This window comes from Taudactylus pleione, unplaced genomic scaffold, assembly GCF_031769625.1.
Source record: "Taudactylus pleione unplaced genomic scaffold, aTauple2 ptg000043l, whole genome shotgun sequence".
In the NCBI taxonomy this organism is placed as follows: domain Eukaryota; kingdom Metazoa; phylum Chordata; class Amphibia; order Anura; family Myobatrachidae; genus Taudactylus; species Taudactylus pleione.
In genome coordinates, this window is record NW_028284445.1 from 2,387,638 (window position 1) to 2,401,413 (window position 13,776).

The window sequence follows — 13,776 nt, forward strand, 5'->3', positions numbered from 1 at the left end:
CATTTGTGGGGCGTGGCCACTCGGTCACTTCATTTTGGCCCCGCCCCCACTACACAATGCCAAGATTACTGGTATTGTGAAGCAGGGGGCGGGGTAATGAAGCGATTCAGTGTGAACCGCATCATCGGCCACCCCCACTGCGGGGGTTTCTATTGTAACCGCAGGGGGTCTAGATGAGTCGGTGGCCGACGGGAGGCTTGCCTGCCTTTCCGGGGGGCTGGGAGCGGCACCCAATTTTCGGGAGGCTCCCAGCTGAATCAGGAGGGTAGGCAAGTATGAGGTTACGCCTAGTTACACCTTTTATCTATGTAAACAAATAGATATTGTAATTTTCTGTATTCCAAAATAATACAGTCAATTGGGGATTTTGGGGGTCTCTTTAAGTAGCAACAGTCATTTATTAGACTCTAGGCATTTTGACACCCTTAATGCCATTAGCAGAGTTACAGTGAAGGGAAGAGATCCAGGGAAGCTTCTCTGTTTATGGAATGGTATGCCCGGCCCGCAGGAATCCATGCACACACGTTTGGTATGATTAGTGTACCGATGGTTGCTACAGGAACTTTACATTGCATGCAACAAAGCCCAAAGGATATTGCTTTCTACTTCGTTCTAAGAATACATTGAAACTTTAGAATACTATTTGCTCTTTTCAACCTTTCAGTTCCAAGTATGCTGGACCTGCAGCTGTATAAATTACAAACTAAATAATGAGATAATATTTTTTTTTTTTTAAAGCTGCCTTGTTGAGTGATTTTGCTGATGTATCTTTTTCTTAACTGTAGTATATATAGAATCTATTCCAGTAACTCCATGTTTTATAACTGCTCAACTAACCATAAATTAAATCGCATGGATTACTAAATATCTAGCAACCTACAACACAGCTAATGATGCCAAACACCAGCTTTCAGTGAAATGCAGTGTTTAGATTGGAAGAATATGGTTAGTGAAAGAAGCTAAAGCCAGGCACACACCAGACAGGTAAGAGGAACAATCCACATTTTTATTTTTTTTGGACAGCTGAAACGGCATTTGATTCCCTGTATACACACTACACCAAAGGTTCTCAAACACGGTCCTCAAGGCACCTCAACAGTTCAGGTTTTAGAGATATCCATGGTTGAGCACAGGTGACTTAATTAGTATTTCAGTCAATTTGATGTAACCACCTGTGCTCAATAATGGATATCTGTAAAACCTGAACTGTTGTGGAGCCTTGAGGAGCGCATTGTGAAACCACTGTGCTACACATTTACCCTCCTTATTTGAACGATAAACTTGCCTGAGATGCCGTTTTTAAATAACCTTTGTTGGACTGATCATGTACACATACTTGATAACTGTTCTAATTTTACCGGGACAATCCCGCCGTCTTCAGTGTTCTGCAGGACAGGGGAACCAGCTTGGTAGGCCACCCTCTCATCTACATCAGAGGTATATGTAAAGCAATGCACATTGCACGCAAAATCCATACACTATGGAGATCAGCTTGGGAAGCGTTGAGCATGCTCCTAGCATAACAAAAACCAGGGTCGTGCCACACAGCTATGCTCCAGACCACGCGGTCATGTCCTTTTTCTCATGCATAGCTGTTCCAGTCATCTTGCAAGCCAAATACAGGAACCACGGAAAAGCACATTGTGCCACCCCCGTCTACCCTGTACCGTAGGTGACCACCCACAAATAATGTAACATTCCCAGGTGTGTATATCTTTTCCCCATTCTGCATGTGTTCGCAATTTTGTGATAATGCCCTTACTTAACTTGGAATTGGCAGAATTAGGCAAATCGGCGTGGACGTATATTCCTGCGCCCACTGTTCTGGGCATGATCAATAAAAATTAACGCAAGATGTACAATGTAAACGTGTGTGGCAATCATTCTACATCAGACCATAAGGGGTATATTTACTAAAGTGAGAGTTTTAGAAGTGGAGATGTTGCCTATAGCAACCAATCAGATTCTACTTAACATTTAACTAGCACCTTCTAGAAGAGAATAGCTAGAATCTGATTGGCTGCTATGGGCAACATCTCCACTTCTAAAAACTCTCACTTTAGTAAAATACATTCCATACACTACATCTATGGTGATGGTATGAAAAAACGAGAGTATCAACTCGTTGTTGGGGCTCAGGACTTTCTCATGTCTGCCCTGAGAGTAGCAAGGTTCTGGGACGTATATTTTACACTGTACATTAGCTTCAAGGTCACTGCACCTGTGAAACATTATGTGGACTACGTAGTCAGTTATATTATTCACTGCTATTGAAGCGGCAGAACATGTCTATTGTGTTGGAGGGAAATTGGCAATGTCTCACACACACTGAGACAGAGGATGAGCAGAGCCGGAGAAATGCAGGGGTAGCGCACATTATCAGAATGTAAACTGTGAAGGCTTAACCCAGCTTATTCATTCTAAAATAACACAGTCTTGTAGCCAACCGAATGCCATTTGTTTTACTTTACTCTACAACTCATGTAACAAACGTTAATTCAAATTTGTCCGAAAACCGTCCTTGGGTTTCCCAGCTTTGCAGCGTTTGCCAACAGTTCTGTGTACAGTTCATTTTTTCTTGGCAGAGTTCCTCATATTGAAAAAGGCTGTGACAGCCTGATTAAAAATGTTAATGGGACTTGTTTCGCTTTCTTGCATCCGCTCCCTCAACTACTTCCTTTTTCCTAATCTCATAAGGCACTACTCATACAGGTTTTATATTTACAAGGAAACATCGTATCCACATGATCAACCGGAGCAAACAAGACAATACACTACTCTGCTGATTCCAATATTGAGGAGGAATGTAACATTTTATTAGTATTTGGCTCTTTGCATCAGTATAGATCATGGTAGCCTGAAGAGGGCACCACTGGAGCAGTGTAGAGAAGTAACAACTTCTCAGAATGGATGTAAGTCAGGGGATCAGTATGCGGCCAGTGGTTTAAATCCCGACAGCGGAAGCCCGGCAGTGAAGATCCCGACAGGTAAGTATTTTTCCTATTTCCTAACCTTACCTCCCCCCTAACTCTAACCCTCTCTTAGGGGTGCCTAACCCTAACCTCCCCCCAAAGTGCCTAACCCTAACCCCCCTCTAAGTGCCTAAACCTAACCTCCCCTTCCCCGCAGCCTAACCCTGCCTCCCAGGGGGGTACCTATCCCTAACCTCCCCATGGGGGTGCCTAACCCTAACCCCCCCTTCACCTATCCTAACCCCTCAGGGGGGTGCCTAACCCTAAGTCCCCCCCGGGAACCCCTAACCTAACCCCCCCCCCCACGGCTGTCCACGCCCGGCTTACCTTCGATCGGTAAGCCGGGTTTTCGAGCTCCCGCCGTAGGTCTAATGACAGGCGTCAGGATTTCGACACCAGTCATTTGATAGTTACCGTGATTAGACAGTCGGGATGCTGACGGTCGGCATTTAGACAGCATCCCGTAAGTCATCAGGACACAGCTGTAGCACAGTATTTCACCATGGTGACTGCTCTTCCCATTTGGAGTTTAAGTCATTACATGACAATGCTACATGTGAACAGGTGGCTAGCGACTTCCTAGCTGCTGGGATAAGCAAGCTGCTGCACTGCACAAAGCATGCAGAACAGGGCATAGGTGAGGACAAACGATTGTGTGGCCAATAGAAGCTAAGCCGGAAAGAAATTAGAGCTCTTGGGGTAGAACCATCCCCTAAACCGCTTAATTCAAAAACATTTTAAGATACGTTTACAATTAGTCCTCCCTGACAAAAATGACACAATTCTGTTAGATACTAGTGAAATAATAGACCTCTTAAACAGGATCAAATCTAAAATGGGTGAAGGATGTGCAGTGCCCACAGGTTCCCGGGGCCAGTTGGGCTCACACTGCACCCACTACCTTGCGGTAGCCGGTGCCAATTTCCTGGTGATTTTGCGCATGTGTAGTAGACTCCAGCACACTGCCAGCGCAATGGGGGATGGACACTGCGCACAGGCCCCCTCCTCTGATAAAATATCCTTGGATGACCCCAAATTATGCTCAACATTTTTAAGGCATTAGTTGTCTGATTCTTATTCCTATCCTATCTCTGCGCTCTACCCTTTCTTCTGGTCCCTGTCAATTAGTAAGTGATGGATAGTTACGTGTTCTCCAGGTCACCACTCAGCTCCACGCTTAGCAGAACTTTGCTCACAGCTGTTATAAGCACTATTAAGAGTTGTTTGTCTATAATAATGGCCATTCACTGAAAACAGGGAGGTAAACACTGGTATATGCATTGCAAAGAACTACATATAATTGTGCTGTTTTAGTGACCACTCCGGGTTCTGCTCTAATGAACTGTACAAGTTATTTTGTCATTGAGTAATGAATCCTTCCTGGAAACTATCTCCTCCTCCATAGCACTCACCATGCTCTTGGGTTCAGTAATGTGCTGACTATATAGGACTGATTTAGTGGGAGTCGGACTGGAATAAGGTAATGAAAAAATAATTGAGGTATTCCTGAAAGCGAGTTAGCGCACATGTCATCTGTATGTGTAAAACTCATACATGGTCAGACGTCTGATTGATCTTAGAAGCAGGGATATGGATAAATGTTATGACTACATTAAACATATGTATAACAGACATAAATATCCGGAGTTTACATAATCTCTACTTTCCATATATAGGAAGAAAACATAAATGTAACAGACAGCAACGATGAAAAAGACAAATGCATTATCCTGTGTGGTTTCATGCTGTGGGTTCCATCATTTTGAACGACACTAATGTGACATGAAGTTTGCTTAGTCTAAACTTTTTTTTGTATCACGTACCCTCATACATTATAAATGTTTGCCAAGTGTGTGAGAAAATATTACCCTTTGGCATGTGAGTAAAGCCATCATGGCCCCGTTGCTTAACACAATTCCATAAAAGACCTCACCATGCCCATTAGAGATATAGGTGGCATCTAGGAGGGAGGCTTCCTCTCACAGCAGTCTGAGGAAACTCCCTAAAATTCTGGAGTCTCCAGGAAATTCTTGGAGAGTAGGCAAGTATGTTACTAATCTTAAGCAGTGCTATTTATCATATATATATATATATATATATATATATATATATACACACATACACACTCACACATGTATATATACACACACACATTTTCTATAGCTCCACCCCCAGTTCCTGAACCTATGTTTCCACAAAAATAGCCCTGATCTTATCTGCCAACTCATGGTGCTATATTTTGAAGCAATGCTCAGCCTATCACTTCATTAGGAACTAATGATATCACTAGTGGTACCTTCTTATGCACTTTTAACAAGAATCTTCATAACAGTCATTAAAACAAAGCACAGTTGTGCAGTGATTAGCATTGCTGTCTCACAGCACTGAGGTCTCTGGTTTGATAACCACCACTGCCCTATCTGTGTGGAGCTGGTACGTTCTCCCTGTGTTTGCCTGGGTTACCCCTAGGTGCTCTGGTTTCCTACCATAATCCAAATACATATACTGATACGTTAATTGGTTTCTGATCAAAAATAACCCTTATGAGTATGCGTGTCCAGGTGATACCGAGTATAGATTGTAATCTCCACTGGACTGGGACTGATGTGAAGGACTAAAAAGTAACTTTAAAGTGCTGCGTAATATCTGTGCAGTATATAAAAAAACTGTTAAAAATCATAAGATAAACGAATGCAACAAAGGTATAGAATAATATTTAGAAGGCTCTTACCATCATCTTTGTCAGGCAGAATCACAATCTGAGTAGAGGGGAATTCGGAGCCAAGCCGTCCTCCCATAGGCATGCTTAACGTGACATTGAAAGTCTCGGCTTCCTCATACAAGGAATCGTCTATTATAACCACACGGCACATTTTCTCTATCTCGCCCTTATCAAACCTGAGAACGCTGTTGTGCTCCTCGGGCCTGGATATGTAATCGGAGTAAGATAAGACGGATGTTGGGACGGTTCCAGTAGCTGTACCTGTAAAACAGATAATTGGAATGCATTTTACACCACCAATTTGTCATGTTCTGATGTGTCTGGGAGGCAAACACTGAACAACACAACACAAATTTACAGAATTTCTTATTTTGTAGTTTAACAGGTTGATATAAAAATAGTATTATGACAGTCTGGTATAAGTACGGTATATTATACTATATATAAATGAGTGACTGCAATATCTGGTACTCATATGTAACTAATTGAGCAGGCTGTTACTCACTATGGGATGATTCTGTGTTGGACGCAAGTCCATGTGTTGGACGCAAGTCCGCGGATATCTGCAAGAAGCAATCGCAGACTACGTATGCTCGCACCACGGATGGAGACTGGAAGTGCACACGCAGCGATCCATCTGTTGATCTCTCTTTCTGGAATTGGGTGTTTCTGGGCGGCAACACATGGAACAGATCAGTCTCATGGGAGTGTCGTGGGTGTGTAGGCTGACTGTGCGCTTGTTGAAGCGTGCACATGGAGATGGAACGCCTGTTTCTGATCTATCTTTTGCACCCTGCATGGAGTGTGTTTAAATCCAAAAACCAATCATGATGGCTGCGGACGAAAAAACAGCTGGTGGGCCGGCCATTCCCATGAAAACGGATAATCGCCATAGCCGGGCGGATACACGTATTAGAATAAGGTAGCAAGCAGCCTGCCGCGTCTGTATGGAAAAACATCCGCTGATGTGTTATACTCAGAGGCAGGCCCTATTTATACCTAGGGGTATATTTACTAAAGTGCGGGTTTATAGAAGTGAAGGTGTTGCCCATAGCAACCGATCAGATTCTAGCTATTATCTTCTAGAAGATGTTAGATAAAATATGAGATATGGTAAGAACTTACCTTTGTTATCTCTATTTCAACAAAGTCCATAGGGTTCCACAGGATACCTTGGGGGTATAGGTGTGACGTCAGTCATCGGGCACCATAGAGTTAAGCTTTCAGCCTCCCAGGATGCACTAGGGTCCCCCTCCTATACCCCGCCCCCGAGCCAAGGCACCTCAGTTAGTTACCAAGCCATAGGCCGGAGGAGGAGAAGGAAGAGAGAGAAAAAAGATCTGGATACACACAAGAATCACATTCTCACCAGAGGGAGACGGAAAAACCGGTGACCAGAGCAAAGCCCACCTGCAGCACAGGTGCGACAGGGCGGGAGTCCTGTGGAACCCTATGGACTTCGTAGAAATAGAGATAACAAAGGTAAGTTCTTACCATATCTCATATTTTCTACTTCAGGGTCCAGTGGGTATCCACAGGATTCCTTGGGGATGTCCCAAAGCAGTATCCTTTAAGGGTGGGGATGCTCCTGTGCTGAAAGGAGAATCCGCCGCCCGAAGGAAGCATCCTGAGAGGCGAAGGTGTCAAACCTGTAATACCTCACGAAGGTATGGACAGAGGACCACGTAGCAGCCTTGCAGATCTGGACTGCAGAGGCACCACGTCGAGCTGCCCACGAAGGACCCACAGACCTAGTGGAATGAGCCTTCAGAGAAGAAGGAACTGGCAGACCTTCATGAAGATAAGCTTCAGAAATAGCCATACGGATCCAGGCTGCCAAAGTTTGCTTTGAAGCAGGCCAACCCTTTTTACAGAAGTCATAGAGGACAAACAAGGCGTCCGACTTCCTAAACGAAGAAGTGTGGTCAACATAAGTCCTTAAGGCCCGCACAACATCCAAAGTGGCCTCACTCACTGAAAGGCCAGGTGAGTTAAAGGCCGGAACAACTATTTCCTCGTTAACATGAAACTGGGAAACAACTTTGGGAAGAAATTCAGGCCGAGTGCGGCCGAGTGCGGAGAAAGGGGGTCTACAAGAAAGAGCCCCTAAATCAGAAACATGTCTGGCCGAAGCAATGGCCAGAAGGAAAACAGTCTTAGCTGTTAGCCATTTAAGATCCACTGAGCCCAGTGGTTCAAACGGCGGTCCCTGGAGAGCCCTCAGGACCACAGCCAAATGCCAAGGCGCCACAGGTGGAACAAAGGGCGGCTGAATGCGGAGAACACCTTGCATAAAGGTGCGCACATCCGGGATTGTAGCAATCCTACGGTGAAACCAGACAGACAGGTCCGAAACCTGTACCTTCAAAGAAGCAAGGCGAAGCCCATGATCTAGTCCCGCTTGTAGGAAGGCGAGTATCCGAGACAGACGAAACTCCCGCGGTGCATAACCTCTCGGTCGACACCACTGGAAGAACGTATGCCACACGCGATGGTATATCCTCGCGGAAGACAGTTTCCGAGCTCGTAACATGGTACGCACTACAGAGCTGGAAAACCCCCTGGACCTCAACATGGCCGTCTCAACAGCCACGCCGTCAAAGACAGCCGAGTCCGGTCCGGGTGAAGACAAGGACCCTGAGACAGAAGGTCTGGTCGTAGCGGCAACCGCAGAGGACTGTCCACGGACAGACCCTGAAGGTCTGAGAACCAATGCCGTCTGGGCCACGTGGGAGCTATCAACAGGAGCGTCCCGTTGAAGGGAAACCGGAGGAAACAGGTATGCGAACCGGAACGTCCACCGGACGGACAGAGCATCCACCAGAGACGCCTCTTCGTCTCTTGTGCGAGACCCGTACACCGGCAACTTGTTGTTGTGCCGGGACGCCATGAGGTCGATCTCTGGAAGACCCCACTTGTCCACCAGCAGTTGAAAAACGTCCGGGTGCAGGGACCATTGCCCCGGATGAACGTCCTGGCGACTGAGAAAGTCCGCCTCCCAATTTAGCACTCCCGGGATGAAGACAGCTGATATGGCCGGAAGATTGCACTCCGCCCATACAAGGATCCGAGACACCTCTACGAGAGCCGTCCGACTTCGGGTTCCTCCTTGCCGGTTAATGTAGGCCACGGTGGTAGCGTTGTCCGACTGGACTTGCACTGGGCGACCCTGGAGAACCCGATGTGCCTGCTGGAGAGCACTGAAGACCGCACGGAGTTCCAAGATATTTATTGGAAGCTCCGCTTCGGTCGGAGTCCACCTGCCCTGGAACAAGTGTGGACCTGAAACTGCTCCCCAGTCCCGAAGGCTGGCGTCCGTTGTCAACAGGACCCAATTTGGTACCCAGAATGGACGTCCCTTGCTGAGATGGGTCGTCTGCAACCACCAGGCAAGGGACAGGCGAACCTCCGGGGTGAGCACTATCGCCTGGGACTTTAGAGACTGAGGCAGCCTGTTCCACTTGGACAGGATCAGGTGCTGCAGAGGTCTGGAGTGAAACTGGGCATATTCCACCATGTCGAACACCGACACCATGGAGCCCAGTAACCTCATCGCCGAGTGTAGAGACACCCGGTGGCTGTGCAGACAACTGCTCACCCTCGACTGTAAAGCAGAGATCTTTTCCCCCGTCACAAAGATCCTTTGCTGTCCCGAGTCCAATAAGGCTCCGAGGTGCAGAATCCACCGAGACGGGATTAGAGTGGACTTCTGCCTGTTTATTAACCAGCCGTGCCGTTGCAGTAGCGCAATGGTCAGGTCCAAGTGGCGCAGAAGGAGCTCCGGAGATCCTATCACTAATAAAAGGTCGTCCAAGTATGGCAACATGCGGACTCCCTGCAGCTGCAGAGAAGCCGCCATGACCGCCATCACCTTGGTGAACACACGCGGTGCTGTCGCCAGGCCAAAAGGCAACGCCCGAAACTGAAAGTGGTCGCTGCGGATTGCAAACCTGAGGAACTGTTGATGGCGCAAAAGAATAGGGACATGCAGGTAAGCGTCCTGTATGTCCAATGACACCATGTAGTCCCCAGGTTCCAGCGCCAGAATGATGGACCGTAGGGTCTCCATCCGAAACTTCGGCACCCGCAAAGACTTGTTGAGTGCTTTGAGGTTGAGAATCGGACGATACGACCCATTGGGTTTCTGCACCAAAAAGAGACTGGAATAGAAACCTTGGCTCCTCTGGGAGAATGGAACAGGCACTATAACTCCAGCCTGGAGCATAGTGTGCAAGACCTTCCGCAGCTCCATCGCCTTGTTCCGGTCTGATGGTAGACCCGTGGTGAAAAATCGAGCCGGGGGTCTGTGCCGGAAAGAGAGGGCGTACCTGTGGGAGACCACCTCGAGAACCCAAGTGTCTGTCGTGGTGACCGACCAACACCGGGCGAACTGCAGCAGGCGGCCTCCCGCTTTGGGATCCCCCAAAGGGAGGCCCGGACCGTCAGGCCGCAGGCTTGTCATCTGGCTTAGGGGCCGGATGTCTGGTACTCCATGCCTGCTTCCGGGGCTTGGCCGATTTCTTGGGACCAGCCTGTCGGGGAAAAGACTGTGGTTTGGGCCTGCCCTGGGCCCTATAAGACCGAAAGGACGATGGTCCTGAACCAGAAGGAACAGCGGCCAACGGGAGACATGCCGATTTGGCTGCCGCCAGCGTGGCCACAATCTTGTCCAGATCTGGACCGAAGAGAACTTCTCCGTTAAAGGGCAACACCTCCAAACCCTTTTTGGAATCAGCGTCCGCCTTCCAGGATCGCAACCACAAGGTGCGACGAGCAGCCACTGCTGCTGAAGAAATTCGAGACACCAGGTACTAATGTCTAAGGCCGCCTCGTTGATATAAGTGGCCGAATCACGGAGATTACCAATCAACTCCGCCTGTTCAGCCGGACAGTCGGAATCGAAGGACGCCTCCAACGAATCCGCCCAGCGCTCCATAGCTCTGGCAACCCAGCAAATGGCCATAGCCGGCCGCGCTGCCCCCCCCGCAAGGGAATAAGCGGACTTCAGGCAGATCTCCACCTTGCGGTCCGTAGCATCCTTAAGGGAGGACATGGATGGCATTGGTAATGTGGCACTACGGACAAGACGTGTCACATGAGAATCCACCTGTGGAGGGGATTCCCACTTAGCAAAATAATTATCCACGAACGGATAAGCCACCGCTAGGCGCCTCTGCGGCTGTTATCGCTTGCCAGGCTGTTTCCACGCCTCCTCTAAATGGTCCACCAACTGACCCGAAAGAGGAAAGACTGTGGCGTCACCCTTCACATCCTTAAAAAAGGCATACTTGGATTTAGCCGCTGGGGGAACTTCGTCCTCAATCACCAAGGCTGTGCGGACTGCCCGAATAAGTCCAGGAATATACACCTTGGACCTAGAGTCTGCGTCCTTAGTATGGAGAGGTTCCTGATTGTAAGGATCCAGAATCTCCCCATCATCAGACGTCCCTTCGACATCCTCATAAGGAGCCGACAGAGACGCCACCGGCCGTTTATGTGGCCGCATCACAGCCTCCCCCTGCAACACATCCGACAAGTGCTGTACAGAACTTGTCAGGGAGTTAACCCACGCCGGCTCCTGAGAAACTGGGAGAGGGGAAATAGGGAGACTGCGGGGTACCACCAATTGTCTTGGGAAACCCTGCATGGGTGACGACACCACTGATTGCTGGGACAAACCCATCTGCGTAAACGCGGGCTGCGGAGCTAACTTGCCCACTAAGGTTGTAAGCGCCTGAGCGAAACAAGCCCAGGGCGGCTCCTGTACCGGTGCTGTAACCGTAATAGGCCGCGCCATTGACAAACACTGTCGGCAGAGGCCCTCCGCGCTACCCTCCCCCTCCGCTAAAGGTACTTTACACGTAGTACACTGTAGCCGGAGAGGAAAGTCACTTTCAGACATGATGGTACAAAGTATGTGACCCCTCTCACCAATTGTTTTTAAAAAGGCGAGAGACCACCCTGCAGCACCGCACCACAAGGGCTTTAGCAGAAAGAACAGGGACAGTAATAAGGCTGACAGTCAGAAATGGAAAGTACAGGCAGCAGCGCTAGCACAGTCACATACAATGCAAAGAAACTCAATTCCTGCACTAACCAGCGCTGATAAATCAACTACACAGACACAGAGTCTGGTAGGACACAGCGCTGCATACACAGACCTGACCACAGTGGAGTAGAGGTATGCGGGGGGACCCAGACCACGATGCCTCCGTCCAGACTTCCAGCAGCGTTCACCATGCGTTCTGGAAGATGGCCGCCGAGGAGCAGAGAGGAGGCTGGCCTGGGGGAGGAGCGCTGCCACAGGGCCAGTCGGCGTGTTGCAGAGAGGGCTGTGTGCAGCGGGGGAGGTGCCGGCTGTGAGACAGGGAAGGCGCGCTCCCCTGGCATGCATTTAACCCCCGGGACGCCGCAGCGCTACCGCTCTGCTGCGGTCCACTGTCCCAGGGGGGTAGTGGAAGCGCAGGTTATATACCTGGCTCCACGCTGCAGCCAGTCCCCAGGGAGCCCCCTGCCTGGGGACTCTGGACCATGTAACAGCGGGGACCCACCGCGGGACCCCGCTGCTTACCTTGCTGTCCCCCTTGATTCCGGCCATGGTCCGGAACATCTGGGGTCACCGCTAGCTGTGACCCCAGATGCTCACCAGCATCCCCGGATCGGTCCCGGCGTTCTGGTAACGGCGGGGGTGTAGGGAGGACAGCATGGACGTCAGGACTGACTGTCCATGCTGTACATCCAGATGTGCAGCCACAGCTGCATGCAGAAAACTTCAGTGGCTCTTCTTAGCCCCCACTCCAACAGGTGCACCCGACTCCGGCCGGGCACCAAACTAAACTGGGGTGCCTTGGCTCGGGGGCGGGGTATAGGAGGGGGACCCTAGTGCATCCTGGGAGGCTGAAAGCTTAACTCTATGGTGCCCGATGACTGACGTCACACCTATACCCCCAAGGTATCCTGTGGATACCCTATGGACCCTGAAGTAGAAATAAGTAGAATCTGATTGGTCGCTATGGGCAACACCTTCACTCTGCATATATACCCCATAGAATTTCCACTACTCTAGGTTTATCTTTGGTGATTTCTGTGTTAAATAAGTAAATATACCATAGAAAAAGAAACCATCAATGACTAGAACCACAATCCCAGTTTATCAAAGACATGGAGGAACAGCAGGCGGCAGCTCCACTGGTAAGAAGGTGTCAGTTTATTCTCCTCTATATCAGAATCTGGTGCTCAGCATGAAGAGGCAGTTTGGACAATACAAGTGATTCAGTGCTTTAGGAGTCCTGTTACCATTGGCGCCTTAGGCATCAGCTAGGATTGCATAATGGTGCTGTCGGCCTCTCTCACTTACGTGCCTCAGTCATTCTCCATGCTGCAGCTGTTTCTGCTCACCCTACAGTGGCGTATCTATAATGGGTGCAAGGTGTGTGTTACACACTGGCCCATGGGCGACTGGGGCACCATGCATAACCTGCCCCACTCAATCAGGTGGACAGCTGGTGCTTCTTCAAGGCCCCTGTTCACCATCTCACAGTTTGAACTTGGATTTGACGTCCTGACATTCATACCATTTGCAGGACACATTTAGCGATTGCTAAGTTTGCCACTTAGAAATAACTATATGTATTTTGGGCACAACCCAGCCCCCAGTGTAAAAATATTGCATCCTCATTCTTCATTTGGCAGATTTCCAAGCATGTTGGTATTGTAAGTACAGAATCAGAGATGGGGACGTGACACAGATACCAACGTACACTTTATACCCTGGGGATCCCATTCCTAGCCATTTATTTACTGCTATCCCATTCATGCTAAGTATAAACTTTGCACTACTTGTTGTAAAACGTCTATCTGTCCAGAATGCTTGTGGTCAACATGTAGAATTAGATCTTTTATAACCCATGGTAAACATTCATTATATTATTCCCTTTGGATGATACTGTATATGGGATAATGCACATCTAACTGTTAATTATAAATTATATGGATATTGTAATTCACCAAGGATTTCTGTGGCACTATGGAAGAGAAGGCTGCTGGCATGAGAGCTTCTATAGAGGGTGAAGAAATGTCAGA

The 13,776-nt window shown here is 48.6% G+C and overlaps 1 protein-coding gene across 1 annotated transcript in view; it reads right to left on the reverse strand.

The window, feature by feature from the left end:
• FREM2 (FRAS1 related extracellular matrix 2) overlaps nt 1-13,776 on the reverse strand; it is a 246,514-nt gene that overhangs the window by 114,118 nt on the left and 118,620 nt on the right. The window contains exon 6 of the mRNA XM_088460193.1: nt 5,704-5,955. Within this exon, the coding sequence (XP_088316319.1) occupies nt 5,704-5,955 (252 nt within the window). The remainder of the gene's footprint in view (nt 1-5,703; nt 5,956-13,776) is intronic.